Source organism: Lemur catta, chromosome 7, assembly GCF_020740605.2.
Source record: "Lemur catta isolate mLemCat1 chromosome 7, mLemCat1.pri, whole genome shotgun sequence".
NCBI classification, from domain to species: domain Eukaryota; kingdom Metazoa; phylum Chordata; class Mammalia; order Primates; family Lemuridae; genus Lemur; species Lemur catta.
The window spans coordinates 104,110,944-104,123,235 of NC_059134.1; the positions used below are offsets into that span (position 1 = coordinate 104,110,944).

Here is a 12,292-nt window from a genome sequence, read left to right on the forward strand (position 1 = left end):
TGTGTCCAAAATTTTAGACTAATTTGCTCGGTTCTTAAATCCAATTACTGTATTTTGTAGTTCTAGCATATCCATTTGATGTTTGTGTGTGCGTGCATGTGTGTAAAAACAAATTCTCCACTTGGTCATCTATTGTCTTGAATGTGCTAATCACATTTCAAAGTCTGAAATTTCCAATATTTGGATAAACAGTTTTCTTTCAGTTTCCATTCACTTGGTACTGTCTTCTGGCATGCCTAATTTTTTTTATGCAGTGTCAAAATTGTGTATAAAAAAATGGTAGAGGCTTTGGATGGTATTATTTTCCTTGAGAAGAGATCTGTTTCTACAGGTGGGTAAGACAGATCTATTTCTGGTTTGCTCTTACTCCTCAGATGTATTCCTTCAGAAGTTTCAACTGAAGCTCTGGAATGTTTATCAGAGTCCTGCCTCCTTGGAAGTTACTAAACTCCAATTTCAGCCTCCCCAACACTGAGATGTCTACAAACTCTTCTTGGCCACCCAGCTGCTGTTTTCTGCTTGGCTTTTTGACCTCTCCCTCTGCATAGCTTAGGAATCATCAAAGGCCTCAAGAGCCTAAGGAGTGAACGCCAGGCTCATGTCACTCTGCTCTTTCCTCCCGGGATCTTGGCCTCCGAGTACTTGCGGGCTTGTTTGCTCTTCAGGGCCTCAGCACAGCTTGTGAGGAAAAGTTTAAAGGTGCATTTAAAGAGTCCAACTTTTATTTTTGTTGTTGTTGGCAGAATGTTTAGTCTGATGATATCACTCTTACAGCTGGAAACAGAAGTCCCTCTCCTTGCGTTTCTAATAGTTACGTTAGCTGCAGTCTCTTACCCATGCACAGTGCTTTTAACTTTAAATTGTGCTTTGCCTGATATTAATATTCACTTTTGGGCCAGGCACAGTGGCTCACACGTGCAATCCCAGCACTCTGGGAGGCCAAGGTGGGAGGATCACTTGAGGCCAGTTTGAGACCAGCCTGGGCAACAAAGCAAGATCCCATCTCTACAAATAAATAGCCAAGCGCACTGGCATGTGCCTGTAGTCCTGGCTACTTGGGAGGCACGAGGATCGCATGAGCCCAGGAGTTGCAGGTTACAGTGATCAGGCCACTGCACTCCAGTCTGGGTGACAAACAAGAACCACTTTTTTCTATCCACTTATTTTCAGCCTTGTCACCGTTATGACACTCACATAAACAACATATTGCTGGCTGGGCGTGGTGGCTCATTCCTGTAATTCTAGCACGCTGGAAGGCCAAAGCAGGCGGATCCTTTGAGCTTAGGAGACCAGCCTGAGCAAGAGCAAGACCCTGTCCCTACTAAAAATAGAAAGAAATTATACGGACAACTAAAAATATATAAAGTTAGCTGGGCATGGTGGCGCATGGCTGTAGTCCCAGCTACTCGGGAGGCTGAGGCTGGAGGATCACTTGAGCCCAGGAGTTTGAGGTTGCTGTGAGCGAGGCTGACGCCACGACACCCTAGCCCGGGCAACAGAGTGAGACTCTGTCTCAAGAAACAAAACAAAACCAAACATATTGCTGGGTTCTAGTTTCAACCTCAGTCTGACCATTTGTCTTTTAAGAAGAGACTCCAGATTTATTGTAACAATTTATATCATTTCTTGTTTTTGTTTGGGAAGCGGGAATTAGGGGAACCTACCTCCTCCTGACCCCAAAGTTCAGAAACAAGTGAGAATTAGGACTTGGGAGACAAATGGGGGGGAGAAAGCTTATTACAAAGTCTGGCTTTAGATGCGTCTGGCCGTTTCCTCACGATAGAGACAGACTTGCACACCTACACCGGGGCAGAGCCGGACCACCACCGGTCTCGCCCAGCGGGACGGACAGCTCACACACAGACAGACCACGGCGCATCCCTTGGTGGACAGCAGATCCGGGAGAGAAAGAGCATTTTTGACTGAACCAAAAATGCAGATCCCGTCCAAAACTTCTCAGCTAAATTGCTCTGACCCCCCACAAGAGTGAACACAGCGGGCCCAAGCGCGTTGCCCTGGTACTGAGGTCCCGTGGAGAAGGCAGCCAGGACCAGCAACTGCCCGTAGAGGACTCCACGCTCGGTCCTTTAGCCCATTAGCCCGGCGCCGAGGCTGTCTCTGCGAGAGAGAAGCAGCGGCCCGCCTGGGCAGCTCCGCGTCCACCGCCATGCTCCCGCCACACAGACCGCTGCTGCTCCTTTTGGCTCCTTCCTGTGACAAGAGATCGGAGTTCTAGTGGACATAATGAAAAAGGTCCCCTTCCACCCTTCTAAAGTGCCCCTCTGGAAAATAAGACACAGCAAATACATGGATTCAAAATACAAGGTTTTGTTTTGTTTCTTAAATGAAACCTGCCTGAAGGAAATGGTTTGGATTAGTTTCCTAATACTTGATGCCCGGATTAGACAAATTTACACACCTGGTCACAGACAGCGTGGGACACATGCAGACCTCTCCCTCCTTTCCGGAACGTCTCCTCCTGACGGGCGGGCAGGCCGGGCTGGATTCCAGAAGACACCAAGCGAGCCACGTCCCGTTCTCAGCGGCACCAGCCGTTTACCTCCCCTCGGCGGCTGGGCGGGAACCACAACCCCCCGACCACGGCACTTGACGTGGGGAATGTGTTCTCCCCAGCCATGGTTATTTATGTCTGTTTTATTTTCTCCTTTTGTCTTCTAAGATTAAGGTGTAAGTCACATACAATAGGACACAGGTCGTAAGTGTAGCACTCATTGAGTGCTGACAAATGCATGCGCCCACGTAACCACCAGCACAAACAAGATGTGGGCCAGTCCCCTGCCCCAGGAAGTTTCTTGTGCCCCTTTCTAGCCAATGCCTTGCTTGTCCCCTTCAAGAGAAAACACTGTTCTCCTATCTACCACCATAAATTAGTTTGGCCAGGTCTAGAGCTTCCTGTAAAGACAGACATACGTACTCTTGTCTTCCTTCTTTCATTTAACGTTTCTGAGATTTTTACACATCGCTACATTCACCATAGTTCAATCCCATTCACTCCCGAGAACTCCACCGTATGAACATACCATAATCCCCTTATCTATTTTCCTGTTTGACATGATTATGAATAAAGTGATGACAAACATCCTTGTACAAATCTTCTGCAGACACATATGACATAAATATGAAATGAATATCTAGAATTGCTGAGTCCTAAGACAAGAGTACGTCTAATTAAAGACAAAAGCCAAACATTGACAAACTCCCTGAACAGTTTTCCAAACTGGATGAATCATTTCAGGCAGCAGTGCAAGTTCCAGTGGCTCTATATTCTCATCAGTATTTCGTAATGTCTTTTTAATTTTAGCCATTCTAACAGATGGGAAATGGTATCCTTTGGTATTTTAACTTGCATTCCCTAGGGACTAATGATGCTGAACAACTTTTTCTGTTCTCATGGCCACTCATGTATACACAAGTCCTCAACTTATATTGGTTTGATTTACAATTTTTCCACTTTATGATGGTGTGAAGGTGATAAACATTCAGTAGAAACTGTACTTTGGATTTTGATCTTCTCCTGGGCTGGTGACATGCTGTGCGATACTCTCGTGGTGACAGCTCAGCCGGCCACACAATCACGCGGGGGACACAACCAGTGCTATTCTCACCTTAGAAAGTACTTTCAATCCAGGATGGGACATAACCCACCGGTACTTGAGGAGCATTTGTATCTCCTTTGTGAGTAAGTGTTCATGTGTCTTGCTCGTTTGTTGAACGGGGTTTTTCATCTTATTTTCTGACTTGCAGGTTCCCCCATACTCAGGATATGAAGCCCTTTCTCAGGACACAGAGGTCTTCTGCCCGGCAGTCCCTCAGCTCGCCTGCTCACTTTGAAGAGCAGACGCCATGTTGATGGGAGCTGATTTGTCTAAGGTCAGTGCTCATTCAAGCTTCATTGTTTCAGTGCTTATGTTTAGATTTATAATCTATTCTGGATAAATTTTTGTAAGCAATATACAGTAGAAATCAAGGTTCATTTCTTCCCACACGAATATCCAGTTTTATTCACAGATGCAGGTGGCAGGCCAGATGTGGCACGTGGGATGGAGGTGACCGCTGAAGCAGGATCATTAAACTCAACCGACTGGAGTGAAGATGCCCAACTTTACTGGAGGTGCTTTTATTTAACAAGATCAAAGCAGGAATTTAGAAAGGCCAGCACGTGACATTATGGGGTTGAGAAGAGTTAACATTTATTATACATTTACCATAACTCAAAAACTACTCAGAGCAGCATACCTGAAGTCCCAGCCACACAGGAGGCTGAGGCGGGGGACTGGCTGAGTCCAGGGGTTTGAGGACAGCCTGTCTACTTTAAGTCTATGAACCTGTTACTGTCATATTCTCCATCTGACAGAAAAAGCCGAGAAAGAGAAGCTAATCTGCCTAAGGTCAACCACCATGAGCAGCTGATGTGGGCTGTGAACACAAGCCGCCTGGCTCCCAAGCGCGTGCCTCTGACTACAGAGGCAGTGCAGAGCACAGCTAGGGGATGACAACAGGGGTACACGTTTTTAAGCAAACAGGTAGAGGGAGAGTGAAAAGTGAGGAGTTATAACATAGCATCACATTTGTAAAACTATGGAACACCTGAGACATTTTATAACTGAAGTGTTATCTGTAACGCTGAGAGCCAAAAATTACGGGCAGGGGAGTACTGCACGTGAAGCTAAGCTGGAGGCCCAGAGACAGCATCAGAATCATCGAGACAGGAGCTGGTGGCAGTTCCCTTGTCAACAAAAACCTACCGAGCACCCGTGTCAGGCACTGTCTGGGTTACGGCAGTGGGCAAGACAAGCCCCTGTGACGTGTGCCACTCTGTCAGCACAGTGCAGTCCAGAGCTCTCACGCAGATCTGGCACACACACACGAGAGCTTATGGCAGGAAGAACCGACCCGTTAAGCCCAGCGGTGTCTCTCTCACTGTAGCCCCACACCCCGTCTGGTTATTACAGCCCAAGCAAGGTACAAGAGAAGATTTCTACAAAGAAAGAATCAGGCTTTATTTTTGTTATTTTTAGTACAGGTATTGTATCGTAGACATCTGTTGGTCTCGCAATTCTGTATGGCCAATACACAGAGATTAAAGCAGAAACCAAATGGGAGTATGCTTTGCTCCGGTCCTCGAGCTGGCACCCTCCAACCCCCACAGAAGTGTTATTCCTGTCCTCATATCCTTTCCCTGCCACAAAAGACAAGCATAACAAAATGTTATCCCAAAGAAAAAGCCCAAGTGTCCTTTCCCCAGCAGTAAGCGGGATGACTTAAGACGCCGTGTTACCTTGGGTTAGGTGGGGAAGCCAACCAAATCCAAGCCACGGAGGCTGTGTGTGCCACCACGGGAGCCAAACCCTGGCTGTGGCCGGCCACGCTCGCCACCAGGAGACAAGAGTGCGCTACCCACCAGCAATCCCCGAGGTCCAGCCACACAGCCAGGCAGCCCTGAGACAAGCAGAAGGAGCCCTGTCCTCTGGGGGGACCGGGCTTCAGAGGAGGATGCACGAGGACAGTCTTCAGAGAGGAGCTCACAACAGAAAGAGCGTTCCTGAGGCGGCGTGCAAAGGTCAAGGAAGCCACCCTTGCCATCTGTCCCAGGGCTTACTGCTGACTCCACTGTCCTCGGAGTGCTAGGTTTGTGTCGGTAAACCTCATGAAGAGTCTATACCATTTAAAATGAAAATGTAAATAAGAAATAAGGCATTAGACATTTGATTCTTTTATTTCCATATGCAATGTAATGTTTAGGCACGCTGCTTGGGATGCTATTTCTAAAAAAATCGTTGGCCATTTTTCAGAATATCCTTTTGGTTTTAAATACTGGTCAGGAAAAACAAATGATGTAAAAATACGTGAATAATTTTCTATTACAGAAATGAAAAACTGATTTGCATCTAAAAGTGCAAGAGGTGAAGTAATTTAACCCTTTCACCAGACGATATGGCAATAAACAATATATTGCTTCAGCTGTTTGAGAAGGCTGTGATGTATTTTTATATTGACATAGAAAATTATAAATTACATTGAATTAGTATCCATAATCACTATATATATATACACAAACCAGTTCTAAAAAAAATACACTGGTTTAGAATTTATGAGTGAAAACCTCACAAGGTATACAGTAAAACAATTAACATGCTTAGGTGCCAGATTTTGATTTCTACTTTTAAAATACTAGCCTGTAAAATGAACGCACTCTAATTCCATTAGCAGCACGAGCATTTTTCAACTGAATTGCCTAATATGATTTAGGTATGTTAAATACGCAGACTGCTCTGAAATGTTGGTGATGCTTGTTAACAAGGAAAATTTTGGTGAATGGGTTAAAAGGCAGATGAACTACCAAAAGAAAACAAAAAACAAAAACGAAAACCAAAAAAAACCCAAACCACAAGCCATATACACTCCAAGTATTCTAGTGTTTCACCTGTAGGAAGAATCATTTCAAGCAAACAAGACTTTAACAGAACATATGGCTTTACAATAACATCAATTTATCAACTAAGCTGTAGCAATAAATACTTAATCTCTACCAATAGACTTACATTTTGATCCGTTTTAAACAATACAGAAAACAGTTACCAATCAAAAACTGGTTATAAAAAGAACACCAAATATTTCTTACTCAAAATCACTTTTGTAAGTTAGAACAACCAAAATAACACTTAGAGGGCATTTCCATTCTACAACTCCTTGCCAACCTGGAAGAAAAATGAATTCAGAATTTTGTACAAGGTGAAAAATGTATGAAAACTGCCTAATACTTTGGTCACACTAATAATTGTCAAATAGTTATGTTTCAAATACAATAGATCTGTGTATTCACTTTTATAAAACTATTCTTACAGCCATTTTAACTATAGTATTACTACTATTATTACATGGGTGGCAAGATCTTATTTCACAGGCTACCCATTATTTAGAACAATACAATATAAACATACGCAAAAATTCTTGGTATTTGTCAATGTGCAATATTTTTACACTTCTGAGTTTCTCTGTACAATGTCTTAGAATCTAGAATATAAAGGTCGCTGGTCCTGATCCCTTGCAGAGTGAGTGCAGCAGTGACAGCTTGGTGGGCTCCAGCTGACCCCCCGAGCCCCTGAATGGTGGCGGTCTGTAGTCCTCAGCTGGCGGCAGCAGACATCACTCATCATACGGGGCCATTAACTGATGTGCTGCCTGGCACACTTGGCTGGTCAGTCCTAAGGGAGCAAGAGAGACGTCTGAAGCACTTGGAACAGAAATGTGAGAAAATTAATTTCGTTTAGCTCCCTAAGGGCAGGGAACATTTATTTTAATATTGTTTTTCCCATGCCTAGCACAAGACCTGGACCTTAGCAGTTACTAACGAATGCTACATAAATGAATTTCTCTAAAGCGCCAGAAGTATCTGAGCAGCATCTAAGCTTCATCATCAGTTAACCAGGCCTTTAGCAAGGGCTGCAGAAGACCAGGTGCTCCGTGGAAACTGCCCGACCACAGCTTCTCAGCAGCACAGGCAGAGACCAGGTTGGTGGTTTTTAAACTGCTGCTCCCAGAGGCTTCAGAAGCTATTTTCTTACCCTTCCTTCAAAAAAGCTTTTATCTGTCCCAAAGATTGGGATCCACATAAAATTTCACTTGAAAAACAGGATTCTGCGACTGGGAAAGAGGAAAAAAAGGAAACAAAAGAAAAAGTTTATAAATAAAACAAACTATTGCAAATGAATGTGTACACTTGAACAGTATGTCCCCACAAAGCAAACAGCAGGCTAAAGATAGAGAAGAGGTGCCATAGTGTACAAAGTGGCAACCAAACAGCAAAGTGTTGGCTTCCTGCCAAAATTACAACCTAGATGTAGCACATTCTCCAAGGCTTTACCAAAATTTTACAAAGTAGACTTGGAAAAGGATGTATAGAGCCAACACTGGGAAGTGTACAAGTACTTTTTAACTAGCACACAAAATTTGTAACTAGAATGCTTTCGATACTGGTCCCTGCTAGTTATGACAGAGAACCAAGAAGTCAGCTCCACACACCCCCAACCCCCTCTGCTTCCACTGGATAAAGTCTCTGATATCAGCAACGCAGGAACCGAGAGTTCTGGAACCAGACATACCCAGTGTAAATCCCGCCTTCACTACTTAACAAGCTGTGTGATCTTAAGTACATTTTTAAACTCCTCTCAGTTCTGTTTTCTCCCCTGTAAAAGGGGGACAAGAATTTCCCCATCCCATAGGGCTTAATAAATACATAATGTGTGTAGAGTGCTTGGCACACTGGCTGGCAGAGAACATGCTCAACAAACAGTTGTGAGGAGGAAGGTCTTGAGGCAATGCAGATCTTTAAGTGTGACAGGAAACAGCTCGCCTGATAATCCAAAGCACCTTGGCATCTGGTGTGACGGGAATCACAGAGGGAAGACTAGTGATCTTCAATCTTCCACAATGCCACACGTTGCTTTAGAACACAAATGATGTATCAAAACACACATCCTAAGCATCAATATCACCTTCTCAGAAAGGATTCTCCCTCTGCCCCACCTAACGTGGACTCCTCTTCCTCCAATCCCTTCATCTAGCCTCACGGATTCTTCGTGAATACATCCTCCTGTGTCCCTCGATTACCGGGTGTCTGTTTGCTACTGTTTTATCAGCAGGCCGAGACCCAGTGTGTGTAGTGTGGAGGAGGAAGGGCTGAACGAAGGCACGGACATGAGTGATGCTCTCTCTTCTTCCACTGCTCACTCAACTTTTCCCTCCATCGTCTCAGCCTTGCAGGTTGGAGAGGCAGTGCTCTTCATACAAGGTATTTCCAGCCAGAGAAAAGAGCAAGTGGCTTCCCCTTAGGCAAACATTCTTCTGCATTCCAGGGAGCCAAGGAAATGATCCCATAACCCCTTGTATCATTTATGTCAGAGAAACCAAGAATAAAGCCCTGAAGCAACTACCCCAATTGGGACAGACCTGATTATCTTGCCTTCTAGGCGACCCTCAATATAAAGGAAATTTATAGGTGGAAATTAGGGAGTTGACATAACTGATTGGGAATAAGACCTATAAAGGATCATTAAAAAATACATTGAAAACTCCAGCAAAGGCCTGGTGTGGTGGCTCATGTCTGTAATTCCAGCACTTCGGGAGGCTGAGGGGGAGGATCACTTGAGGCCAGGAGTTTGAGACCATCCCAGGCATAGTGAGATCCTGTCTCTATAAAAAAATTTTCTAAAAATTAGCCATGTGTGGTGGCATACGCCTGTAGTCCGTTACTTGGGAGGCTGAAGCAGGAGGATCACTTGAGCCCAGAAGTTTGATCACTTGAGCCCAGAAGTTTGAGGCTTTAGCCTAGCTGTGATCGCACTACTGCACTCTAGCCTGGGTGACAGAGAGAGACCCTGTCTCTAAAAAAAATAAATGAATGAATGGATGGGTGGAACCCCAAGGAAAAAGAGGGATTTGCCCAACCCTTAGAAGCACAGTTGGGGCTGAACCCCCCAGTGCTGCAGTGTTACCCTGCCTCTTCCTCCCAGTTGTTCACTGGAAGGCAAGATGCTCAAACAGTTCTTATAATGGGTTTGTTTTATAGACACACAAAAATATTTTAACCACAAAAATAAAGCCTTCATTTTGCCTATAATTTCCACTAGAGGAACACTTGTTTCCTGACCAGCAGACAGAGAGTGCCCCCTGCTGGTTCCTGCTGGTTTTGTTCCCAGAGGAAGCCTAGAAGATTTTGGGGAACTGGGAGGGGGGCAGGATTCAGGCCAGGGGGAAAGCACAACTCTCTGAAATACCTTTAAAGGGCACTTTATTCCTTATGGAATGAATATACAATCTTAGACATATTTAATCAAAAGGTTAATTCTGGGAAGTGCCAAACAAAGTCCCTTGTGGCCCAGGGGCACATCCTCATGTGGTGCATGCTCCAGGGCAGTCAGGGGCCAACCTCGCTTTACCTGCGACCTTGTGCACACAGGCCTGGGCACAGCCCTTGGTGGCTGAGGCTTGGGCTTGGCCCATCCCTTCAGACTACTGGCTCAGTCTGAGCAACAGGTAACCAGAAAAACATCACATTCCAAATCACACAGCTCTGGTAGTGAGATTTTCACACTTTATCAAGACAATATTAAATATTTTGAAAAGCAAAACTCTACACAAGGAATTGCTTAAGAGTTTAGAATATTTAGCTATACATATGAAAGGGCCTCCTCTAGGCAAGTTCTCCCTGGGTGCCACGAGGCAAGGCTGTGGGAAAATAGGCCTCAGGATCTGCTTGTGCCTGGCAGCTGGGGACTTTATAGGGGCCAATGAGGACCCCAATCCTGGAGGGCCCAATATCACTGAGCTCAGTGCCTCACCAACAGAGGGGAGGAGTGTCAGCTCGAGACTCCCTTCCATTCCCAGGCTCTTCTGAAAGAGCCAGTGATGTTACAGTCTCTAAAAATGAGCCAATTTCCAGTTTCTGGGGTAAGGAGATAAACTGCTGTTCTACGTTCTCCCCCTGATCTCCGTAAGGATTGAGAAGATGCTAATGTGCCGAGTAAGCTGCAAGACACTCAAGCACAGCTATAGATGACCCTTTAGTCCCCCTCCCCGAGGTTGACTCCCCTCCCAACTCCCGGGAGACAGCAGACCAGGAGAGCGCAAGGCCTGGGCAGGGTCTGAGGCCGCGGGGAGTTACCTCTGCTCTGGACTACTGCTGGGGGGCCGGGGTGCTACGCACTTCACCTCTGCCACGCCAGGGCTCTCCTCCACTTCTTTACAAGCAGCATCTTGAGAGGTAGACAGTTTTCCTTCCTCACTGCAGGAAAGAGGATGACAGGCACATCATACATCTTGGGTACCAGCATCTAGGTACCAGAGGATGAGGTCACATGCAAATGGCTCTGAAGTCATGACTGCTGCGGGGGCAAAGCGTCCTGGGGCTGAGCATGCTCAGGGGGGCACAATCACAGGGACCACAGACAGTGACTGGGGAATCACGAAAGGAAGGATTACACGCAAGTGGGAATCAAAAGAGGGACAATGTAATGCAGCTGGTGTCTGGTAAAGAACAGTCCCGTATTACTGTACATACCGATAGGATTTCAACACTCTGAAGCCAAGTTTGCAAAACAGAAAAAGAAATGTACAAGAGTTTCAGAATACTCCTAGAAATGAGGAATTTGGGGGAATAATATGTCCACGACTGCACATTAGCAAAACTGCAGACTCGGTGAAGGTGTCAAATGAACCTGTTTGAAGGAATGAGTCTTTAGTTAAAGCATTTTGCTTTCAGGTCCAAGCCCACCCATCAGCTTGCTGGCTGGAAACCTCAGTCACGTGAGGAGGGCACCCTGCTGCCTGTACCAGATTTAATGACTTCTTGAGTTGCCCTCCAACAATGTGTAAGAAGTACAAACACCATGAAGGAGAAGAGGGCACCAAGAACGGGTCCTAAGGGCACACAGGACCGGGGGAACTGAAACACAGGATTACCTTTGCCCCTTAGACGGCTCTTGGTGGTGAGAGAGAAGCGGCAGACACTTTCCTCAATTCTGTGGGCTAGAAATCTATACTTTTGCCTATTGTGTCTGGTCTCCAAATGAGAATCACACAACCAGAATGGCACTAATGTAAGTTAAAGGTCACCTGAAGGGTCCTTTCGAAAGGTCCCTCACTCTCAGAGTTCAGTCTTGGCCTGGATTTGCTTATGGTGAATCTTAATTTTAGGATGATTTCTTGAGTGGTTTCCATATATTTCCAGGCAATTTCTATGTAGGAAAATTAATTAAAATCTAATAATTTGATGATCATATAAATTAGCCGGTATACTACTTTTTAAACTTATTTCTCTTTATCCTCATCCCCCATATCTCCACTCCCTACTCACCAAAGCAACTATTCTAATGTGTTTACTATTTTAATTCTTTTAAGATGTATCATCATTACACATGTATATTTTGAGTCACATGACTGGCACTGACTCATGTAACTCGCTACACTTATCTCTAAACTCAGCATGTTTGGGAGACCCACTGGTGTCCCTGGTGTGCACCTATGACACACTGCCTGGCTCCTCACACCAACACTGACCTCCACCACCACACACGATGCTGCACTGAATGCCACTGCCCGTGGCCCCTAAATACCTGTTTGGCCATTTCTCAGGGCTCTACACCCAGGAGTAGAAAATTCTGGGCTGCCTTTCCACCTACAAAGAACCCCACACAACTATCCAGAATAACTGCCCGTTTGCCTCCCCGCTAGCAGGCCCACAGCGCCCCCAGCACTCAGCTTATCTGCCTTT

General features: G+C 45.4%; 1 protein-coding gene across 8 annotated transcripts in view; it reads right to left on the bottom strand.

Moving 5' to 3' along the window:
* Window positions 1–5,718: 5,718 nt before the first annotated feature.
* PPP6R3 (protein phosphatase 6 regulatory subunit 3) overlaps window positions 5,719–12,292 on the bottom strand; it is a 143,612-nt gene continuing 137,038 nt past the window's right edge. For all 8 annotated transcript variants that reach the window (XM_045558265.1, XM_045558263.1, XM_045558262.1 and 5 more), the window contains 2 exons: window positions 10,685–10,804; window positions 5,719–7,226 (listed from right to left, as the gene is read on the bottom strand). In XM_045558265.1, the coding sequence (XP_045414221.1) occupies window positions 7,175–7,226; window positions 10,685–10,804 (172 nt within the window). In that variant the 3' untranslated portion in view covers window positions 5,719–7,174. The remainder of the gene's footprint in view (window positions 7,227–10,684; window positions 10,805–12,292) is intronic.